The following is a 22,798-nucleotide window of genomic DNA, read 5'->3' on the forward strand; positions in this document are numbered from 1 at the left end:
TGAGGCAAGATTTCAGTTTAAATGCTCTGAAGATCAGATCTGACCATCAAACCACTTGTTTGAAAGAGCAAAACGAAGCCCGATCCCGGGCTGGTGTGTCTCGCTCAGAGTGTTAAAACAGAAACAACCAACATTTAAAACATGAGGAGAATTTAAAGTACATCTTTAATTTGCAGCCAGTTTGAATGTCCTTTGTCTTTAAGAGTCACTTTATACAATAAGACAAAGTTGATAAGACAATCATGCAGTGCGTATGAATGATATAACAAAGATAGTTTTTACAGAAAGAGATGTACCAATCGCACTATAATGCACTTAAAAACATAAAAATCACAAACTTGTTAAAAACTGAAAAGCTCATACAAAAAGAACTCGTCTGTTCCAGGCGGAACAAAACACGAACATTGACGAACATTGAAGGCATCGTGTCGTTAAGTGCACTGTTTGGTAGAGTCAAATGATTTAAAAACAAATCATTAACGAGGAGGACGAGGAGGGTCCAATTCTGGAGACGGTTGGCGTGGCAACAGCCGCTGACAGCGAATTGAACAGTTCCAACTTGGAATAGCATGGAATAAAAGAACTTTAGCTTGTTCTGAATGATTGGGAGACACTTTGACTTGAACATGTAAAATATAATATATTAGTAGATATAACACTTTCTGGCTTATTTTCACAGGCATATATTTTAACTCCCATGTTGAGGTTGTATAACAAAACCATCTGTTTTATACACTATGGCACAGATACATCAACATTTAAAGATAATCCTTTGATTTTTAATCCTTTGTTTGGTGTCAGACAAAATGCGCCTCTCTCTGTTCAAGCTCCTGCAGCCGCCGCGATCGCAGTCTCTGGTAGACGGGTTTAATCTCGCCGGGGCTCAGATCTTCAGGGCTGCTCGGGGGTGGAGACTGGGGTGGCGACATGGTGGAGGAGGTTGAGACCCCGGGGTCGATGGCGCTGTCGGTGGAGTCCTGTGTCTGGAGCCGCGTCTGTGGGGGGCTCGTCAGTGAAGGGGACGGCGAGACGAGCTCGGCCGGTTTAGTGGTGGAGGGAGAGGAGGCGATATTGGTGGGGGAGACGGTGCTGGTGCTGGTCACGGTGGTAGTCCAGGTTGGGAGTGTCTTGGTCCTGCTGGTGGTAGAGGCAGGCGGCTTGTAGAACGTTCCAGGAGGTGGCTGCAGAGTCCTTGGCTGCCTGAGTATTAGTGGAACATCAGAAGAACTTCTGGACTCCTTGAATGAGCCGCTCCCGTTTTCTCCTTTAGTCCAGATGGGCGGGGGCGACGCCGTGTTGGAGCTGGAGCTGATGATGCTGGTGGTCGCGGGAAGCTCATCCGCGGAGTTTAAGATTGGGCTAACAGGAAGAGGCACTGGTGACTTTACTGGTTGTGTTCCACAGCTGGTCGCTGGCAGGTTAGCTACAATCATAGCAGTTCTGGGTGTAATGTCATAGTGCTTGTATTTCTTGTCCCACGTTCTCCGTTGCATCGTCTGTGTGTCAATGAACGGCGTGATGTAGTAGGTGCTGACCCTTGACGAGCCGCCAACGCGAGCCTTTTCCATTTCAGGTGTCTCCTGTATGGTTTCAGAGACGGGGTCCAGCTCCGTGCTGCTGGTGTCGGGATAGCGGCTAATCCTCTCGCCCATCGGCACAGGCGGCATGCTGATTGGCCGAGAACTTTGCCCAGTTCGCTGGGCGCGCAGCTGGACCTTTGATGCCGCACTGATATGGCCGGCACGACTGAACGCTCTCCTCCCATCTCCTCCACTTTGGTTTCCGTCGAGTCTGTCCACATCTGAGACCTCTGTCCTGTTTGTTCCCGGCTGGACCTCGTGGACCTCATTCAGAATATGTGAGGACGGGATAACAGAGGAATATCTTTTGTACACTTTGGTACTCTGAAAGACGTAAAAAAAAAAGAAAATATTTATTAAATATCACCAATTTCCTCTTTGTGGTGTAATTATATGGACTATAAATTTTGAATCTGCATTTATATAAGACTGGTTCACTATTCAGCATTAAAGTTCTTCAGATTTAAGATTCCTGTAGAGGAATCAAACTTCCCTTAAATGTCTAGAATTTTGCTTTTAAACCTGATTAAATAATAGCTGAACACCATAACAGAACCCTGCAGCAGGAATACGAAAACATGACATTGTTCCAACTTTGGGAACATTTTAATCTTCCGCCTAGTCACCCCACTCACTCTAGTCTCACCTCTTTAATGTCCGTCATGGAGCCAGAGTGTCTATTGAGCCTCTGAATCTTCTCCTGGGGCGTGAGCCGGGGGGATGCCTGATCTGGCGCCGCGATGTCAGAGCCAGGCAGGAGCGAGATGTCAAACACTGTTTGAAAGTGGCGCACGAGCTGCTCCACTATCAGGGCCTGGTAGGGGTAGTCCACCAGGGAGGAGAGGGACACCTCAGCGTCTCTCCCTCGTGGTTTGATCAGCGTGGGACCAAAGATAATCCCCAGGTTGCTCGCAGTCATCTTGTTCTCCTCTGCTTGCTCCGTCACTCTGAAGGACGTCCATTAAAGACACTCTTAGTCGAAATGGCGACACTAACGCGTTTTGTCACATTGTCATATACAAATATAAGACCTATTTAAAAATAGTGCTTGTATTTGTTCCTCACTTAAAAGGAAACTATATGTTTCCTTCTGTGTGTTTTGAGGACGCTAGCATATCATTGCAGACAGGGACAGAATGGAATCGTTCCACTGGAGTTCTTGGCGTTACCTGTGCAGGTGCGCTATAAGGAACCGCAGAGTCCTGTAGTTGGCTGTAGGCAGCTGCCGGAGAAAGTCTCGGATCTTCAATATGACTTTGTTAAGCTGGACGTTTGGCCCCAGACTGTCGCCTGCTGGGTTATTTTGAAGTCTAACAGCCTCCTCCACGTTCGCTTGCTGGCACTCCTTGGCCAAGCCGATTAAGTCGTTGTAGCATCGATACAGGATCAGCGGTTCTGGTAACTGTAAATGGGCAGGAAGGGTCAGTCGGAAGTACCAGTAAAAACACACTTTTATTACAAAGATTTGAAGCAGCGCAACACTAAATACCGCAGGACATCTGATTCTGACCTTGCTCAAACTCAGAATATTTAAGCACGTAAGACCAACCTGTCTGAGGTAGAGTTTTAGGACGTTGCAGATGTCATGAGGTGAATGGTCCGACAGTTCAACCAAGTCCTTCCCATTTTCAAAGGCTTGGCAAAGCTTCTCCACACGAGATTTGGCGCCATTTACACGATAGATCCCCTAAGATCAAAACACGTCAGGCAAATTTCAGGCCATACGTCGGATAAATCAAAAATCCCAATAGTGGTGGGATACAAGTGAGCTCATTGCATCAATTCCACCGTGTGCGGTTTACCTTGATGTTAAGAGCTCGGCTCTCGATCTCTGATGTGCACTTCTTGATGATAAAAGGGATGCCGTCGGGGCTGTTCCGTACTGCCTGAGCAAAGTCGATCCCAAACAGCTGAAGTCTGCCCTGAAGCTTTTTATGACCACACTGGATCGCCAGTGTCTCCAGACACTTCTTATGGCAGGCCAAGGAGCACTGTTGAAAACAAGAGATGGCGACCGTTTGATGCGAGTCCAGCTTTGATGAAACAGCGATTGATAAAGTCTCACAGCCCCGAGTGCACCAACGTCTCAGCACCATACTTTTGATACTTATATAACTAAAAACTTGACAGCAAGGTCACTGTTTGCCCCTTTTACCCACTCTAAAGAGTCACAAAACAGCATTTCCCATCTGCTCCGCACCTCTCCGCATTCAGCTCCTTGGAACACCACCAGGCTGTCGCACTCCCTGCACTTCGACGGAGCTCGTAGCTTCCTCAGCTTATGAGTCAAAGCAGCTTTGGACATCTGAGCGTTTCGGAAGGGACCGGGAGAGCTCGCCGTCTCTGTGACCATTTCTGCCAGACCTGAAAAATCAAAGTAGAATTCTAAGATTGACTTTTGTCCTTAAGTTCGTGGCCATTGTGCTCAAAACGCGTCACATTTCATCTGAGACAGTATCGACTGTAAGAGTTTGAAAAGCAGATCAGTGCTTGCATACACAATGAGCGGGCCAGCTCACTGTTGATACAGGAAGTGTGAGCTGAAGCCAAAACCAACAAGATCTCACACTGTGCAGCTCCAGCGAGCGTAAAAACATTTGATGTAAGCAAAACCACCGAGGAAGGGCTTTTTTTTTAAAAAAAAGAAAAAGATTTTTATATTGCTTCTCCTGTAACCGTCCTCAAACACACACTGGGGAGTGTTACTGCAGCCGGTTATAAAGTCTGAAAAGAAAGCAGCATTTACCATTGTCTGATGGCGATGGAGGCTCCCGCTCATCAAGGTCATCGGCTGAAGACATGGTGCCAGTGGAGGGAGTCCTCGGCAACCGTCGTTTGAAGTCACCTGAGTGTATGCAGCATGCATGAGCGCAACAACAAAAACAGACTCTATCCAGGTCAATCTTCAACTATTTGGAAGATTTTTAGCAATGTTGCCAACAGTTTAACCTCAACGGGGAAGTGTGCAAAGAACTGAGCAGTGTTTGGATCGATGAGGAAGTTAAACCACAGCCCATTCGACTGCACCCTTGTTGTGACGTTGAATCCAAACCAAAACATTTCCTCCTCTAGCTTTTTCCATTAATAGCTTACTTCAAATATGTTTAAAAAAAACATAGATCTGGGCCCAGCTGTACTGTTCCCTCCACTTATTCCCTGAGATTTACCAGAGCGGATTTTTTATTCTAATGTCCTGTTAAATTCCCCTACCTGGGCTGGCGGTAGGGGAGTCCATGGACCTGGATTCACTGCTGTTCTCTGCGCTCTCCGAGTCGCTGCACATCCCACCATGGCTCCCCTGACTCCCAGAGGCCCACGGCCTCGCCGTGGTCTGACCTCTCAGAGCTACAAGACAACATGCAGACCAAAGGTCAAACACACGCAGAAATCATATCCAAAGAATGACTTTGTTTCCCCTTTACTGACACTTTGAGCAACCTTATTTTTAGAGACATGCTTGTGATGAGTAACAGAAACACAAGTTAAGCTAACTTGATTTTTTCGTAACAGAACCATGATTCACACAACCCGATCGCTGAGAGGGAAAAAACAAAAGCTAGGACCTCTAGAAACATTTTATTCTATTCTATTTTGGTTGTGAACAAAAGCACCTTGAATGTCGGCGCTGCTGTTGGACCTCTGCTTGCTGATGGCGGGAGGATGTTGTTGCGGAATGTCCACTCCGTCGCCGCTGAGCACGTCGCAGGAGGTGATGGAAGTCTGTGACAGATTGCCGTGGGAGGAATGTGCGCTGTCCACTGACCTTTTGTTGAACATGAACCTGAGGGAAATAAAGACAGCATTGATATGTGATGAATTCCCCCCCAAAAATGATTTTATTGACTCGGAGCTCGAAATCAGATTGTTGATCATCAGCGGCGATGCGGTCGTAACTTCTCTGGGCGTTGTTGGAGTTTTGCTTTTACAAAAAAACCCAACTGAAACTTAAAGTGTTTGGCAACTGTGTTTCAATTAGTGATCATCATATTTAACAGAATAGATGGCATCAGAGGTTTTTTTCCTACACATAACTTGTGATTCTCTAGTATATTTTTATGTGTTTTATCAACAAGCATTATCTAATATTTAATCTCACTGATTCAATTATCAAAGTGAACGTAAACATGCTTTGGTCCAATATTCCAGAACGTTCTAGTTCTCCCTTCAGTAACCACGACTACGAAATAGGAACAGAGACTGAAAAAAGCCACCAACAAGCGGCTAGAATCACAATAACTTAAGTGGTAGATAAAGATATTTTCCCGTTTTTTAACATCTGTGTTTTATAAATCCCACACTGATCCTTGTTATCAATGCTTATTTTGTTGTGCTTGAAGGTGAAGAATGTGTGTGTCCTCACATGGGTACCACATCCTCATTTTACTCGCAAAGTGACTAGTTGGGATGGTGAGGGTTTTGGCTATGAGTGTCCCTGCAAAAGTAGAAATGCGAGGATGTGTGTGTGTGTGTAGGAAGCTGCTTCTGACAGTGCTCTCACAATCTCAGAAGAGTTTCATGGAGAGCAGAAATCTCACGCTCACAATCTCCCCTGCTGCACTCAGTCTGTGCTACAGATATTTCCTGAGGAAGGGCAACAAATTCAACACGTATTCTGTCTCTCCTTGTTTCTCTCCCTCTCTGGCTTCCTCCCACTCTGACTCACTGTTCCCCTTTACTGAAAGACAAACTGTTCTTGACTGACTTCTTAAAAATGTTGGGAATTAACCCGGGAAAAAGTGAAACCCAACTCGAACCTGAGGCGGACTCATTATAAGGGCTATGTGAACTGTGTTAAAACAACAGGATGCCAAATGGAGGGCCGCGTGCGGATTTTGAACGCCAATCGCCACCGTAACACTGGACACAAATGTGTTGCCGAGAGTAAACACGAAGGCTGGTACCTGGTGTTGTCAGTGGCGGTGGAATCCGAGTGCAAAGGCTCTTTGTGTAGATCTTTTGGCAGGTTCCGGACAAAATCGGCATAGCATTCACCGGGTTCGTACAACTTGGCGGTGTCAGTAAGGGTCTGGTAGTGAGTGAGGAGTGAAACAGCTTGAGTCTGCTGCATCTGAAACCAGTTCACCGTCGCCTAAAACAAACAAATCAGAAAAAGACGATCGGGTTGTTGTCACTCTCCTCAACGTTTGGCCTAATTTCCTTGAACTGATTGCTAACGGCTAATGTGCGTTAATGACTCACAGCCTTGAGTGTGAGGTCGCACTGAAAGACCGTCTTCCGGATCTGTGCGAGGATGGTGCTCTTGGCGTTGGCCAGATCCATCTTCCTGACGCCTGCGTCAGCCAGGCAGCTCTGGTACTGCTCCTCGGCTTCCTCTGCCTGTCCAAAGCAACAGACACCCACAACTGTGTGAGGTATGGATGAAAAATCTGCGCTGCTACTCCTTACATGAACAAGCACAGCAGCACCGACCTTCTGGAGAGCTTCCTCCTCCAGCCTCCTCTTCTTCTCCAGCTGTTTGTTGACTGCATTGGACTGCTCCTCCAGGGAGCGGTTGGTAGATGACTGCGCCTTCTCATACTCTTCTCTCCTCAGCGACTTCAGCGCTCGTGCTTTCCGCAAGGCTGCTTCTGCTTCTTGCTGCCAAAACCCAAAATCAAAGCAGAATCGCCCACGTGGTTAAAATATGCAGATTGACAACAGCATTTTAGTGGTTGATTGACCTTTTACACGAGGTCGCGTGCAAATGTGCAGAGGCAATTTAAAAAAAAATATGGTAAATCCATTAAGAACACATTTTGTTTCCAAGCCGTCTTATGACTTTTCACTTTAATTTGACCTCAAGTGATTGCTAACATGTCTACAAGAACAGTAACATTTACTGTGGAATGCTGCCTTTTCTGGGGCGGACAGCATTCCTTCACAGTGTTTGTATGGAATAATATAGATCACTAACTGGGCTGGTAGCATACCATTTTCTTTTGCTCCTTCTGCCACTGCTCCTTGATGTCTTTCCTCAACTTGTCGAGTTCATTCTTACGGACCAGCAGCGGCTTGAAGGACAAAAAAAACCCATCAAATATGAGCAGAGACGTAATTAATGTTGTTGCCGGTGCGCTTAAAGATGCAAAAGGGACGCAGCTGGAACAGTTTGCATCTGCCTTTAGTAAAAGTCACGCTAATCCACTGTACCCTTCGGTACACACCCTCCCTTTCTTCATTGACAGCCATTGACCAAATTGCTGAAATGTATCCAACACCTTGAGGTTGGCTTAACTGGTCTGAAGTGAAATCAGGTTAAATGCACGTGTCTCTCTCTCACCTGCATGAATTTGTTTGTTTGGAGAGCCGTGGCGGTCTGAATGAGAAGCTGCCTGTACTCCGCCTCATTCTTGAAGGTGGAATTGTAGATGTCACTGAATGGCATGTAATCCTTAAGGAAACAAAACGATACTTTCAGTAACAGCTTCATACAAACTTCATACAGAAAGGCTGCTATCGTACCCGTTGACTGGCGATCATTTTGGAAGACTCGGCCATTTTTGCATAATATTTGGCATATTCAATATCTGAAAGAAAAAATAATATTGTTACCTCGCAATTTATAATAAAATTGTAATATATTTGACCTGATAATATGAACTCCTGACAATATCTTTTATTAGTACAAAATAAATAACTAAAAATCTAGTTACTATAGTATCAAGTCACACTTAGAAAGCAATAATAATAATAATAACAACAATAATAGTTGTTTTAAGCTGTAAACAGGGTGCACACAGTATGTTACACCAAAATTACGCTACTTTAAGTGTAATGATCATCAATATGATCATTTTATTCATAAACATATCAATCCTTTCTTCTGCTCTTACCCATTGCCAGTCGTTTCTCCATCCAGGACAGGAGGTCTTTGAGATACCTGGACCAGGCCTTGGCGTAGAGTAGAGCCGACTCCACCCCGCTGTCATTCTTCAGCAGGGTCAAGTCAACTTCTTCCTCCCGTGACAACGGCACCTCTGGGCCTGAGGAGGAGACACAAGTGAATCCAATCGCGTGGTTCAAACCGCAACCGTTGGATAAAAGCAGATTAAATTCTACTATCCCAACAGATGTGTGTGGGAGGGAAATAAAAAAAAAATACACAGAGGTTAAAGTTGACTGTGTGGGACGATATGAAAGAGCTGGGAATCTGCTAAAATAGTCCAACAGTGTTACTTTTTTTATTTACTGCGATGCCCCTCTCCAGGCCACCCTAATCAGATTTAATAGAAACCTCATAGGTTTCCCATCCCACATGGAAATACTCCTAAACTGGCAAAGAATGTCAGATATGTAGACAGTGAGTGGTGAAACTAGCAACTTGTATGAAAAAAGCAGCAGAAATAACAGGGGTGGAAACTGAGGTTTCAAGGCGGGTCTACGTCAGGCATTCACGAGTCCAGGAGCCTAAATCACACGGCTCACAGGCTGGCCGCACACAGCCACCAAACGCTTTAACTAATAGGTCGGATTTTCCAACATTTATGTCACACCTCGCTCAGAGGTACAGAAACCGAGGAGAAAATCTCTTACCGTCAAAGACAGATTTATCTGTAACGCAGCCCTCAGGGTCCGCGGAGAGGTTGTCAAAAGACTGCGAAAAAAGACATTTAAGATTAGAACGCGGGACCAGCAGACATACAATTAAAGTCAGACATCAGAGGCAGTCGGAGCTGTGGGACCTCAATTAGGTACAAAAAGCAAGTGTCTGAGGCTTTTTTAATGTGGAGGCGTAGTAATATCTTGCTTTGAGTTTGCTCTTTTGAAAACTGCTGCGTTTGACAGCGCAGCTTTGAAAGAACAGAGCTCACCCTGCTTCTCCTGGCCTGGGAGGTCCCCAACCCTGAGCCGCTGTCCACATCTCCCATAAGGAAGTCAGAAACTCTGGGAGACAAATGTCCAGATGTCAGATTTTAACAGATACAGCTGATACAGAGATGCAAGAAAATGTGTTCACAAGGGTCAGACAGCTGAAATCTACTCTTTTCTTCACTAGAGCAATGCTAACCTGCGTTGAAAATGACCACAAATATAATACTCACACATTGCCGAATGTGAATGCCAAAATGTCAATGGATGTGTGTATCTCGCCAAATATAGCTTTTATGCTTTCTGGGGTCACTTCCTTAATGCCTGTGGAAAGCGATAAAACACAATAATGTAAGCCAAAATTGTACCACAATCAGTCTATCAATCAACAAATGTGTTTTACATGGTGGCAACAGGACTGCTTAACCACTGATAAGACTGAAATAAGAGAAGAAAATGCCAGCTGAATGTGAAAAATCACACTTGTGCTGCAGCCATTTAGTGATAGGTGACAAAATTACATGTTTGGGGTGGTTTAGCACATGCCCGAGTGTTACAGTTGTGTAACGTGAGTGTTTCCATCTCAGTGACAGACAGACAAACGGTCCTACCGCCTTAAAAAGGGTTGAAGACCAGGTCATTCACACATCTTAAACACAACGTTAAAGACAGAAGCCGTATGACACCAACGGTCTTCATATAGCTCCCAGAATGGATCGCCGATCTGTCTCCCGTTATTCCAAAGAGTTGCAGTCCCAGCAGACGTATTCCAAGTTACTCACAGAAATACGTCAACTGCCTTTTTTTCTAATTACGTGCTCCAAACCAGGTTTCGGGTAAATATCCTGCGATTGTAGAGCTCTAACAACTCAACGCGTCTTGGAGAACATGTGCGGATCTTCCCTCTTCAGGCATCTGTTCATGCAGCATGAAAACATTTGCAGAAAAGCAAAGAGGAACCAAAGAAACAGGCAGAAAAGTGTGACGAAGCCGAGTGTTTCCTGTCTTGCTTGACAGGAAACACTCACACAGCTTGAGCTCTGTGACACTGAAACGCTCCAGTCATGGCTTACCTTTTCTCTTGCAAGCCCGGGACCACAAAACATCTCAACTCAATGCTGGGGACTGAACGGTTCCTGTCTGATTTTTTTTCTGCGTCCATTTTCCTTTCATCACAGCAAATTCCATGAATCTGGTTGTTTTCCCAAGAATAAATCCCCAATCAGTGCTCAAGCAAAAACCCATCAAGGAATCACGGCCTCCTGGATGGCAGACACAGCCACATGTTCCAGGGAGACCCTCGAGGACGCCAGCATAAAGGAGGCCCAGCAGTGCAAGCCTGCCTCTGAACACCTCCCTGGTCTTTAATGTGAACGTACAACACTGCACTGACTTCTTCCTCAGGACATCCTGTGGGTCTCTAACAATGATTGCAGGGGTCTGCCCCCCCTTGTCACTACTGAAATATGGAAACGGCATCATTCAAATACTGGAGCCATTGTTTTCTCACAGATGAGGTGGAACTGGGACACAAAAAGACTCTTCTGCCAAGACACGGATAATATTCCTACAGTTTTATGGTGACAGTTTGGGGTCAGTAAACAAACAAACATGGATTCCTTCAACTGAAATACGTTTTTTCTGCAGAGGGACAGCAACACGCCGATGACACACATGTACGAGATGGATTGCAGAACACAAACTTGCTGGCAGATGTCGACATCGTCCCTGGGCGATGGGGACGTGGAACGGGGAAAGAATTTCAATAAGTTGTGGCGGGTGACACTTTTATTGCAGTGCCCTGCAGTTTTCCAGGAGGAGGAGGAGGGCAAAATGAGCACTTTCTACGTGAGCGGGACCGAGAAGCCTCGTCGGGGCCTAGTTTGAGACGGTGAAGAGGCAGCAGAAAGAAACAGAACAAGCAACAGACAAAAGGCAAATCTAAGCTGGAACAACAAAAGCCTTCACTGCCGAACATACGACAATTTCGGGTTTCTAACCGTTTGCATGGAGTCCTTCTCCTTGAAATAATACGAAGAGAAGTGCTAGTGTTTAACATTTACTTATAAATGTTGGGAACTGGTTAGACTGCTATTTGTTTGCAGAGGGAGGGAGCGACGCATGGGTTACTTTTTTGTACTAATAAATTCTGGATGTTGTCCAACTGCCCCGGGCTTCACAGGACGAGGACAAACCAACCGAAGCGGCGCAGACGAAGGTGGCCTCGTACCATCTCTGATCCACGCCCGCCACTAACCCCTGTGGTCAGCAGCGACGGCCCAGTCTGAGCCACCTGATGTCAGGCGCCCCCTTGTGGCCGGGCAGAGTTTAATGCAATTACAGCAGAGCTGAACAAGTCATGCTTTTAAATTACGCAATAACTGAACGCCGCCACAGTCAACAACATCTGCATTCCTGAATAATCTCATCAAGACATTTTCAAAATACCTGGAAATCCATATTGGTACCATGGAGACACATCTGATCATTATCTTAAATGTGATGTCGGTGCTCGGATGGTGGAAGATCCTCCAAAATGGGTACCTTATCATTTAAAACTCAGGGCGCCACAGTCATTAAGAGCATATTTGCAGATCTGTCGTTAAACCTTTGACAGCAACAGAGAACAGTAAAACCTTCTGAATATTTAAAAAGGTCAAAACTCTCCCGAATGAATCTGCTTTGCATAGTGGGAGTTCTTTAAGTGCCGTGCCAGAATGCAGCAGCCAGTTCTGTCATTTAACTTTCAACAATGGCAATAAAGCCCGACTAAAACTGGCTCTTGTCTCTTTCACAGTCTAAACACTGCAAGAGCTTTACTCAGTTACCTATAGACGCACAGATGTCTTCTGAAAACATTCTTAAGAATCAGGTGACACTTCTCACGTCTTGAGGCGCACGCATGGGCTGTCAAACAAACGCACACGCCGCTCAAGACAGGCCGAGTGCCCGACTGACAGGGAGCCCACAACACGTCTTCCACAGCCACAAAGAAAAGGAATGAAAATTACAGAACAGAATCTTGTGAAAGAATACCCCTGTGACAGGTCGTGCTTCCAGGAGCGATGGGAAATATGCTGAAAAAGGAATGAAAACATCGTGTGACCTTTAAAACCAGACATAACTGAACGGAACCACAGAATTTTGGGCACAATAACTCCAACGCCGCCACTACGGCCGCTAAAAAAATAGAACTCAAACCAACGTTGATAGGCTGTGAATGGACTTAAAGATGCTTTGTGATACTGCCGACCCTCTTTCACTGACCTTTGACCTTGGAAATGACTGCACCAGCTGCTCCCAGGATGTCCACAGAGTTGAGAGTCTGGTGTTTTCCAATGATGGCTTTAAGGACGCGAAGCAATTCTGCCAAACGTTCCTGCACCAGCGGGAGAAGGTTTTGCAGATTGTCTGTAAAAGAAGCCGCACGAGTTGGTGAATCAAACCATCAACACGCATCAGTCAAATTCAGGAACAATGAATCACATTCTGATCTACAGATTGGCCTGTGGCAAACGTATTTCTGGAATTCCTTTTGGTGTCTGACGTGACACAGATGGTTTAATGTTGTGTCTACATGTACAGTTGTCCCCCCCCAGGCCAGGTGAAGTCAGCTGTGGGGGAGTGAGAGTAGCGGAGTTGGTGGTTGCACCATGTCTATCGAGAAACTCGCTTCGTTTCCTCCCGTCACACGGTGTCAGAGCACACCGGAAGAGGTCTGCGCTCGGCAATTTCTTAGCGCGTGCGTCTCAGACAAGTGCTAATGAGGAACGCCAGAATCCCGATGGGGTTATTCAGCGTTCATTCTCGAGGCACACCCAGTATTCTTCAGAGTTGGTATTCTTAACCCAAAAGCCAGATATACATTAAATGAAACGGGCACCTTGTGTGCACGCATTTTTGATTTTGTCTTGTTTTTGTTGTGTATTTAAACTTTAATAATCACTATCCTTCTGAAGGAACACCTTAATTACACTCCAGTATGCAGCTGAGGCCAGTCTGGGATAAGGGGCTTGCTCAACGAACCAAAGTGGCAATAATAAATCGCTTTTTCTATAAATTCCATTTTGTGAACAGACTAAATGTAAAGAACACACAGTAAAAACACCATTTATACCAAGATAAGATCTACGAAGGGAAAAATGTACAGAATGCATTCAGATAACATCTCTGGCTCTATTTTAACCCAGCAGATGTCAGTCATTCTGTGATGAATGGCATGTTATTTCCACCAAACAAAGGCTACAGTTAACAAACCTTGAGTGTAATTCTATGTGCATGTATCAGCTGTACTAAACTGGAATCCAGCATACCATCTGCACGTATTAGTATTTGTACATTTATTAGCTAACATGCCGTATAAAGAAAATCTGTCTCCTGTTCTGTTGCCAGCTGATCAAAAGATACTGGCACTAGACAAGAAGTGAGCTCATGTCTTGTTTCAGAAGAAGCAAAGCCCACTGGCTGGAAACAGGAAAGTCATCTGCCTCCCCATCAAGGTTGATCCTGCAGCAGCTAGCTACAAGCAGTGACTCACTATAAGCATTGACACAAATTGCAGAGGGTGTGAAAATAACTGTTGGAAAACTGACTCCTGCCCAATTCAAATACACTCAGACACACACCGACGGCAGCACAACATCAGACAGGAGGCGTAATCCACACGTGAAGCTTAAGCCTGGACCATCTGTGGCAGTATTTCACAAGATTGACAAACACAATGCACAAATATGGATTTCAACAATTATACATGTGATTATTCAGTGGGGGAAAAAAGACTCAAGTATTTCCAGACATAGTGGCACTTTAAGGATCAGAATTTTGCTCCCGTAGGACTGATTGCCCTACGGCAAAAGATTCCTGCCCCTGAATTACTCTCTTCAAAAGGTCCCTCCTACCCCGTCTACACTGACAATTGCCTCTCATTAGAACCCCTCCCCTTCTTTGGAAACTCCCTGGGATGTCCTTGGTTAACTGGATGGTGTCTGGAAAGTTTCTTATCAGTCAAAAAACACATTATTGCCTTAATCCGACAATAACTAGATGACTGAAGTGCATGTAAACGTGTTAGTTTGACTTATATTGGAGGCCTCCTCATCCGACATGCAGATAACGCGATGGGAAATTGATATGCTCTGGCATGAATACACCTTAATCAGAGTTAAACTAGATAACACATGTGGTGTGCTTGTTCCACAACCGCCCCCCCCCACATACACACACACACACACACACACACTTGTGAACTGAAACATCCAGTCGCAGCACGCACAATAAGTAAAATTTACATTACATACAAGATGAACAAGGCTGTAGTTTTGTGAAGGGAGACATTTTCCCGTCCGTTGTTCAATATTTGGGGTGAAATTTGCATATTTGAACAGTAGCAAGGCTGAATTTTGAGCCCATCTGTTCCCGAGGCTGAAACCATGTGGGGCATTATGAAAAGGGCGGTAGCTGGCTGTTGATTGTGTTTATTCTCACCCACTGCCAACTGTTAAAGATGTTCTAAAGCACAGAGATAAACACTGTAATGGAGTGGCAAACAAATATAGCCAACAAGGAAAAACCCAGAAAATGTTGTTCGTAGTAATTTAAGAAAAAATGTTTGTTTTTGTTATTTTAAAGAAAACAACCACTTCCTCGTGTGTCAGTACAGTAGTGTGTGTGTGCAATTAGGCTACTCACAATGAAGCCTTGACCCTAAACGCTCACATTAAACTATTCCAAAACAATAAATTCAGAACTGGGAATGATATCAACCAGACAAGGTCAAATTCTGTGCGACAGCTCACACTGATCGTCAGCATTGTTGCCCTCTAAATGAGATAGTTAGAGCAGATCTGTTTTGTCACAACAACGGCCTCCAAAAACACTAAATTTGCCACCAATTGCAGGGGCCATGCCACTGTTTTGCTAGAGATAACAGCACTGAGGTATTGAGCTGGGCTGTATTGTTTAAGAGCTGCCTCTCTGCATATGTCAAAGAAGCTCAAAGCTTTTTTTGATGGAATGTGGTGGTGGTTCATGCTCAGTTTACTCATTTATTCCTTCAAGCTCAAGAGCTATCTCCTGTTTGGGTATACGTTATCTGCTGCGTCTTCATATAGAACAACAATGCATTTTCTAACACTAAAAGGATGTAGGATGTATTTGATGTAGCTTCTAACACCAAAAGAATCACAAACTGTTCCCAGCGTAACGATAGGTGGGTGTAATACTTGTTTTTACCCAACAACAAAAAAAGATTGTTCTTCCAGCGCACGTTTGACACAGATGACAAATCTGAAACCTGACAATTCCCTTTTTGACTAACAGCTCTAAAAACAAGGGGCACTCCTATCAAGCGACGCTCAAACCGTGACTTCTTTTCAAGTGTTGACAGTATGAATAAAGTTTTCTTTACTCCACAGCTGAAATAAGCATGTGTGCACTAAAAGAGCAGATGCTATTATAGGCCATTTGTCATTGCGCTTTCACTTTTGTTCTCAGTCTTCATGTCAAAAGACACAGATGATTTGACCAAATGAATATAAATGGCTCAGACTTTTCCCACACTAACCCATTTGTCTACTGTCAAGTGGAACGCTAACAGAGTTGCTATCATTTTCACTTTTCTTAGCTAAAATATAGCTAAAGATACACAGTGTAACGTTGAACGCGTCACTATTATAGACGTTTAAGTCACTTTAACACAATACAGGATCAAAACTATTTGCATTTTAAATTAATGTCTCCTGGTATATTTGTGTGTGTGTGCCTTTGTGTGTGCGGGGGGATCCTATTGTCTCCAACAAAGCTCACGGTGTCAAACGATGCAGAGGCAGACCAATCTAATCCGAACCTTCAGGTTGCCTGACAAAGGTTACAGCCCCAGCTCTCCCCCCGCTGATAACAACAGCAATCAAGTGGCCTGTCTGGACACGCGATGTGCTTGACATGAATCAAGGCTCGGCAGCCCTAGTGTCACAATTCTTCTTGGGAAACAGCTCCAGGGCTTTAGGGAAGCGGACTGAAAGGCCACGTATCTTAATCAGCATCCCTCCCACCTCCTCTGTGCGTCTTTGAGGAGCGAGGCCGACGGATTTATGCTCACAACAACGGATGACTTTCAGGCTTTTTTAAATACGGTATAAGTCTACCTCATTCCAGACCGCTGACACGCTGCTCTGTGAGTCACCCAAAATATTTTCCTCCAAGTATAAAACCTGCTTTTTTCATACCTGGAATAACACAACAAGTCCACAGAGGAACCACAAGGTCACAAATCACAGCTTTTTTTTTTTTTTGCTGAATCAGCCTCTGCTGGTATTACTGAACTTCCTGGAACCTGATGTGTGACAGGTGGATTTGTTTGGTCAGGATCCCATCTCCAAACACTACCCCCCCCCCCCATCCAAACAAATGCAGCATTGCTGGGTGCCTCGCTGTCTTTCCCAGGCCTTGTTTGGAGACGAGAGACGGCCCCAGACATCACACAGATGGTAAACAGCGGACGCTGCATAAACAGCTACCTGCTCCATTAGCGAGCTGCACTCTCTGAGGTCTTGAGCAAGTAATTCCGAGATGTTTCTGCACGTTTTGCACAAGCAGGTGCACACTGACGCAATGTATGACCCGAAACAGTAGAAACAGGAAACTAAAGAGTGCAGATCAAACCACTCGCAAACCACCAAGAAACTAAATCACCTTGTTTGAGCTCTGGTTGAAGAGTTAGAATTGTTAGCACAGTTACAGAATACTTTTTTGGAGTGTGTGTGTCCTATACAAATAGGCCAGAATTCTGTGATATCCAAATTATTATCATGCCAATAAAAACAAGCATTTGGCATTTGAGCACTTACTGAATAATACACAGCTTTTTGAAAAATGAAAGGCTAGTATTTCACCCACACTTCTGAGATGTATCCTGGGAATCCTTAACCTTGAGCGGTTGTAAGTGCAACATTTTGCTAGTGACTCACCTAAATGTGGGCTGTAGTGGAGACAGGAGCATTGTGCAAGAGAGATGACTAACAATTTCAAATGTGTGAAACAGGAGACTCGAGGAACCGCTGGGCGAGCCCGATTGTTCAAAGCTGAGAAAACATTAGCGATTCCTGTTGCTCTGAATTAAAAAACTCTTCTATCTTTCTCTCTCTTCCCACACACCTTATCCAGGCCTGATCCACTCAGGCTGTTAATTTCAGCAGGTCCATCCCATTGCTCGTGGTGAAGTCCCCCTGCCAGTGGGAGCCAAGCCGCCCCTCACCACGACCAATCTCCTACACAAACATCCAGGGCCCATAACCATAAATCCCACCCCAGGAAACACAGCCCAACCACAGGCTTGCACAAAAACATCCCTCAGCATCACAGGGAAAGTTACTGCCCAACAAATCTCTCCTTTCTTCCTCATAAGAGCAGTGAGCTATTAAACAATTATGTGCTTGAGCTCGGGTTCTTTCTCAATTGGAGGCGCCAGCAGCAAGCGGCCACTTCACTCGGGGTATGGGCACTTATGTAAGATGAGGGGATATTTGTGGAAGCCCTGAGAGGGACGGTTTTCTAAGAATGGTAGTGTTGCCTATAGCAGCTAAACTAAATTTCCAGCTAACGAGAATGTGAAAAAAACAAAACTGTCTTGTCGGACAGGTAAAAACTCCCAAATTTCAGATCAATACTTATTGAAATTGTCATCTTCTGGACAGTCCATGATACAACCAACTTTCAGCCAAATGCTTCAGTTGGAAAATAGTCCGACTATTTCACACATTTTTATCAAATGTGTCAGAGTCTCTCCGCTTCTGATAAGAGATGAGAACCAAAAATGCAAATGACAGAGTAATGTAGTTCAACTGGAATTCAGACCCTTCATACGGAGATAGCAAGAGTTAAGAAGGGCAGATTCAGAAGCGAACAATGACGTCCTGTTCAGATATGTTCCGCCTCGTTCAAAGACGTCTGAAGTACCATCCTATGCGGCTTCGTGAGCTCCCATACCATAACTGCACGCAATATATATTTCAGAGTTGGTTATCAGCTTTAAAACAACATCCCTCTCAACTCGTCTGCAAAATGTTTGTTCTTCCAGAAACAGGAATTGTGGAAAAGCTGAGACGAGGCACTTCTGTTTGTTTTTTTAACCCAAGGCTAACTCACTAAAATGAAAAACGCAACCTCCATCAGAGAAAAAGTATTCTACACACACATACAGGAATTTTACGGAAATTACTGATGATTTTATATTGAGAAATATATGCATGCATGAGGTCACATGAGGACATACGATTAGGAATCTAAAATTCCAGTCCCAACACCATCTTCATGTAGCTAAAAGGCTAAGCTAGTGGCCATGCTGATGACTAGCACTGAATAGAAAATAGCAAAGATTAGGCCAAAAAAGAGGGAAAATACTGATATCAGGAGATTTTCTATATCCCTCCACATGAGTGGAGAAAACAGCTCAAACTCTCCACTCCTCCTGAGATCCTCTACAGTCAATATAAGAAAAAGGGAGATTTTAAACTATGTTTTGAAGGCCACCAATTTCACAAAACACACATTCCTAAACAGTTCTGGGGCAAACCGCACTTTGTCTGGCTTCATCACATGATGTTTAGAGGAGTTATGTTGCAGTTTTGCCCTGAAAAAGCATAGTAAAAACAGAAGTGGTAGAAGGCTGCGAAAACATGAGCTTGTGCAACAGCAGCATTTGGTACAATGACTCTTGAAAGAATTGAACCAGCAACCTATGCCTTTAAATATACTGGTATTTTTAATTTGTTCCACAGCCTAAGACACATTGCTCAAGCTACTATAAAATTGCCAGTTTGCGCAAAGTTTAGATGTTGAAACTAAAGGCAACGCTGACTTGCATTTCCTTGTGCATTGTTATTGTTATTTATGACCACAAAAACCAAGATGGATTATTTTTAAGCGCTTTTCAGTCAATCCTCACACCTACCGGTTGGGCTATTGAAGGCACTACAGCTACAAGTGAACATTTGTTCTAAAGGAATGTAGAGTATGCAGGCGAGTGGGGGGATGGGAGGGGGGTCAGCAGCCCAACTGTGTTGGGAGGACTCCTTTTCATCCCGATTAAAAGCATTAACCAAACTGTCTTCACCAAGGGCAGCTTGACTTGGATAAATGATAACAATGAAAATGTTCTGAATTTTATCAGATACAAATTTACATATAAAACCCTGAAACTACTGTACAATCACAGGTTTTACATTACACAACATACAGAAAGTGACATAAATGTGTTGGGTTTGAGGCATTAATGTTGGTTTCAAAAAATATTCACGGTGACGAAATGCTATTAAGGTAACACAACTTGGAATTGATGTTACTGTTAACAAATGAAGTCAAAGTACGCCTGGGCAGAGTGGTAAGCTAAAGTTGTGGATAAAGAGGAATATTTTTTAGTCAAACAAGCCTAACATACTCTAACAGCAGGATCGCTGTTGAGAAATCATTCTTGCAAGCACATGGACACAGGGATCAGTTCAAATGTGTAAATCTATACCACAGCCTGACCCCTGGGGAGTCTTGAAGTGTGAAGCTGTGGGTGTGCAAAAGCAGTCAGTTAGCAAGCATGTTTACTGTCAGTGTTGGACTCCCCTCGTGGGTTACTAACAGCTTAAAAGCAGTGAGCATGCTGCGTGCACCTCCAGGAAAAGCTCTACAGGTGCTTAGAGGCGACAAATAAACGATTACGAGCTCTATCCTATCAAGACATTTAGTCAATAATATAGGCGTCAGTTTCATACAATACTCCTGTCAGACCTCCACAAATATGAAAGAAAAACAAGAGCTAGCATGTGCCTCAATAACCTCCTCCCATCTTTGTGCCTTCCACCTTCAAAAACAAGGAGGGCTGCCACCACTAAGGCAGGCACACGGCAAAAGTGAAACAGAGAGACTCTGGTTCAAGTTCCAGGTGCTGGCACATATCTGGAGTACTGCTGACGTGCCCATGAGCAAGGTACACAACCCCTAAGTGCTCAGGACGATTTCATTGCAATAGTCAAACAGTTCTTGCCAACTCCAGCACAAATCAGGTGTGGGATGAATTTTCACTTTAAACTTCTTAAGGAGGTCCTTCAATAACACCAATACTGTGGCATCAAAAAATATATATTAAACTCAGCTAATTCAGATCATATTCTATTCATGCTTTAGCATTCATAATAAAAAATGACTGTAGTGGACGGGGAATAACAGGATGGACTGAGATGTTCCCCGAGAACACTGGAACCACAGTGCCCGAGAAAGAAAAACAAATCCCCCGGAACCAAAAAACGGAAAATTGCTGAATGATGTTACGGAGCCATATGGAAATGATTGCTTACTGGGTAGCAGATAACCCAAATGTTTTTGCAACGGCTCAGAGCACCACTCGGCGTGAAGCTGGCCAAGGCTCACTCACAGGGGCCTCACTCCTCCAGCCAGAGGAATGGCTAAACAACTCACTCCCACTGCCAGGCCTGCAGCTGGACCTCAGCACATCCAAGTGGACAGTGAGTGTGACCTCGTAGCAGCAGGAGAAGCAGTGTTTTTATGGACTGGCTCAAACTCAACAAAAAAAAAAAGGTCTAACACACCGTTTGGTTACACTGCGATTGTGTGTGCAAACAAAAAAAAAAAGGTCAGAAAAACAGAAAGTATATCTGTATGACAATGTGTCCTAGAGCTGTGTGGCTATCTGGACTCAGTAATCCAGGTGACACCCCTCAGATGATTCTGGCCCTCTGCAATGACACCTTTATTCTGGCTTTGTTGAATTTTTTTACAAAACACAAGCCACACCAATGAGACTTCTCTCTACTTTTCTTTCTGCCAACATCTGAATGCAACAATGCTCCCAAAACGTATATAATAATGATATTTAGTTGGTGCCACTTGTTTTCCATTTCCCTCCAAGGATTTCAATAAGTAAATAGATTTCTCCACTAGACTGACCTCCAACACTTCTGAATTTTAACTCACCTTTACGGTTGAAAACTTCCTTGAGATTTAGCAACACATCAGCAAACCACCGCACGTCACTGACCAACTGCATTACATACTCCGGGTCCATTCCTGGTGCCCCTGCCAGGTGGGACGTTAGACCCATGGTACTCAGTGAACTGAGGTTCTTGGAGTTGCAGCCGATATTCCAGGACTTGACGGATCCTGATGACAGGGATCCGGTGTGAGGCTGAGAGAGGTGTCTTGGCAGAGCTTTACTCCCAGCACCGCTGCTGCTCTTCCGGAGCATCCCAGCGGCAAGTGCTGCTGCCTTTTACAGGGGCAACAGCAGGGCAGATAGCTAGCCCCTTGTTTTACCAGGCTGTGCTCGACTCGGGATGGCTGGAAAGAGAAAGAAGGCAGAATCATGAGCATGCTTAACAGCAAAATACACAGACAAAAACAACAAGAAAGAAACAAACCAGGAGAAAAGTAGACCAGTTAAAAATAGACTGAAGGACGCGCTGCTGTTAAATTTTTCCAGATGTTTGGATTTATTTGCCCACTTCGAGTTGATCTCGGGTTAAAGTTGGTCAACACTTTGTGGCCGATATAGAGATCTAATCCGTGGAGCAGTGCGTGTGGTAACATCAACGCCGAAGATCAAGGTAGCGAACATGAAAGCTTTTAAAAGGTAAAAGCCTTTGACCTTTGATGATCAATGTTTTTAAATGATAAAAGCGATTGATTCAATTCATGGACCAGTCAAATACTAAAATGACACTATAACAGTAAAATGAGGCTGGTAGCCCGGTTAAAAAAACTGTCCCGGGTTGTTAACTAACGTTACGAAAAGAATATTCATACATACGCGCTGTTTAAACATACCTGTTGGGTAGTTTTTGGACATTATTGCCGCGGTGTCGAAATAAAACTTCTATTCTTGGATTAAAGAAGAGATCCTTAAGGAAGACTAAACTTTACAATTGGCGAAAGCGTCCGCTTTTACGCTCACTGTACATCGAGAAGTAGCCTACAATCAACAGCTCCGGAGTCAATTGTAATTTACGTGTGGGTTTGTCACATGAGGTCATACGCGCGTTGTGATTGGTCATATGTTTTGGAGCTGTGATGCCTTCAGGAACAAAAGGACGTTTCCCTACTCTTGAAGTTTACTACTTTGTTTACGTTAATTTAGGACGTGTGGCAATATATTAGTGCATATGTGATGACTATACTTATCCTGAGCCTTTAATGAGGCCTATTTTTTACTGTTAGTTCGTGCAAGACACAATATACAAACTTTAAATGACCCGAATAGTACCGAGGTTAAATATTCGAATGTTATTTGTGCCTTAAACGTATTGAACGTGGCTACAGTCTATTAATGTGCCACGTAAAAAGAGCGGGGTAATTTTGTCTATTTACAAAAAGTACAACCTGTATTTTAACTAAATTTTTGATTGTTTGGT

The 22,798-nt window shown here is 44.2% G+C and overlaps 1 protein-coding gene across 4 annotated transcripts; it reads right to left on the reverse strand.

The window, feature by feature from the left end:
- Positions 1–146: 146 nt before the first annotated feature.
- On the reverse strand, positions 147–22,381 carry LOC130538480 (rho GTPase-activating protein 29-like). Of its 4 annotated transcripts, XM_057056118.1 has the most exons (22): positions 22,215–22,381; positions 21,366–21,728; positions 12,657–12,800; positions 9,623–9,713; positions 9,392–9,464; positions 9,114–9,174; positions 8,414–8,563; positions 8,043–8,107; positions 7,861–7,971; positions 7,511–7,591; positions 7,011–7,178; positions 6,780–6,917; positions 6,482–6,669; positions 5,192–5,361; positions 4,791–4,925; positions 4,327–4,425; positions 3,781–3,944; positions 3,383–3,571; positions 3,130–3,267; positions 2,750–2,982; positions 2,227–2,527; positions 147–1,904 (listed from the first exon to the last, which is right to left on the reverse strand). In XM_057056118.1, the coding sequence occupies exons 2-22, from the start codon at positions 21,634–21,636 to the stop codon at positions 798–800; spliced, it is 4,077 nt and encodes a 1,358-aa protein (XP_056912098.1). In that variant the 5' UTR covers positions 21,637–21,728; positions 22,215–22,381; the 3' UTR covers positions 147–797. The 4 variants fall into 4 exon arrangements, with proteins under 4 accessions (XP_056912098.1, XP_056912099.1, XP_056912100.1 ...); XM_057056119.1 differs by lacking the exons at positions 12,657–12,800; positions 21,366–21,728; positions 22,215–22,381 and adding an exon at positions 10,463–12,613; XM_057056120.1 differs by lacking the exons at positions 12,657–12,800; positions 21,366–21,728; positions 22,215–22,381 and adding an exon at positions 10,172–10,411.
- Positions 22,382–22,798: the final 417 nt, after the last annotated feature.

This window comes from Takifugu flavidus, chromosome 15 (genome assembly GCF_003711565.1).
Source record: "Takifugu flavidus isolate HTHZ2018 chromosome 15, ASM371156v2, whole genome shotgun sequence".
Classification (NCBI taxonomy): Eukaryota; Metazoa; Chordata; class Actinopteri; order Tetraodontiformes; family Tetraodontidae; genus Takifugu; species Takifugu flavidus.

Excerpts from the sequence above, each read along its gene's own strand:
- LOC130538480 (XM_057056118.1), bottom strand. The coding sequence starts at position 21,636 with ATGCTCCGGAAGAGCAGCAGCGGTGCTGGGAGTAAAGCTCTGCCAAGA. Across the intron at positions 8,564-9,113 it reads AGATAAATCTGTCTTTGACG|GCCCAGAGGTGCCGTTGTCA; the intron begins GTAAGAGATTTT and ends TCTCCTCCTCAG. Across the intron at positions 2,528-2,749 it reads CTTATAGCGCACCTGCACAG|AGTGACGGAGCAAGCAGAGG; the intron begins GTAACGCCAAGA and ends GACGTCCTTCAG.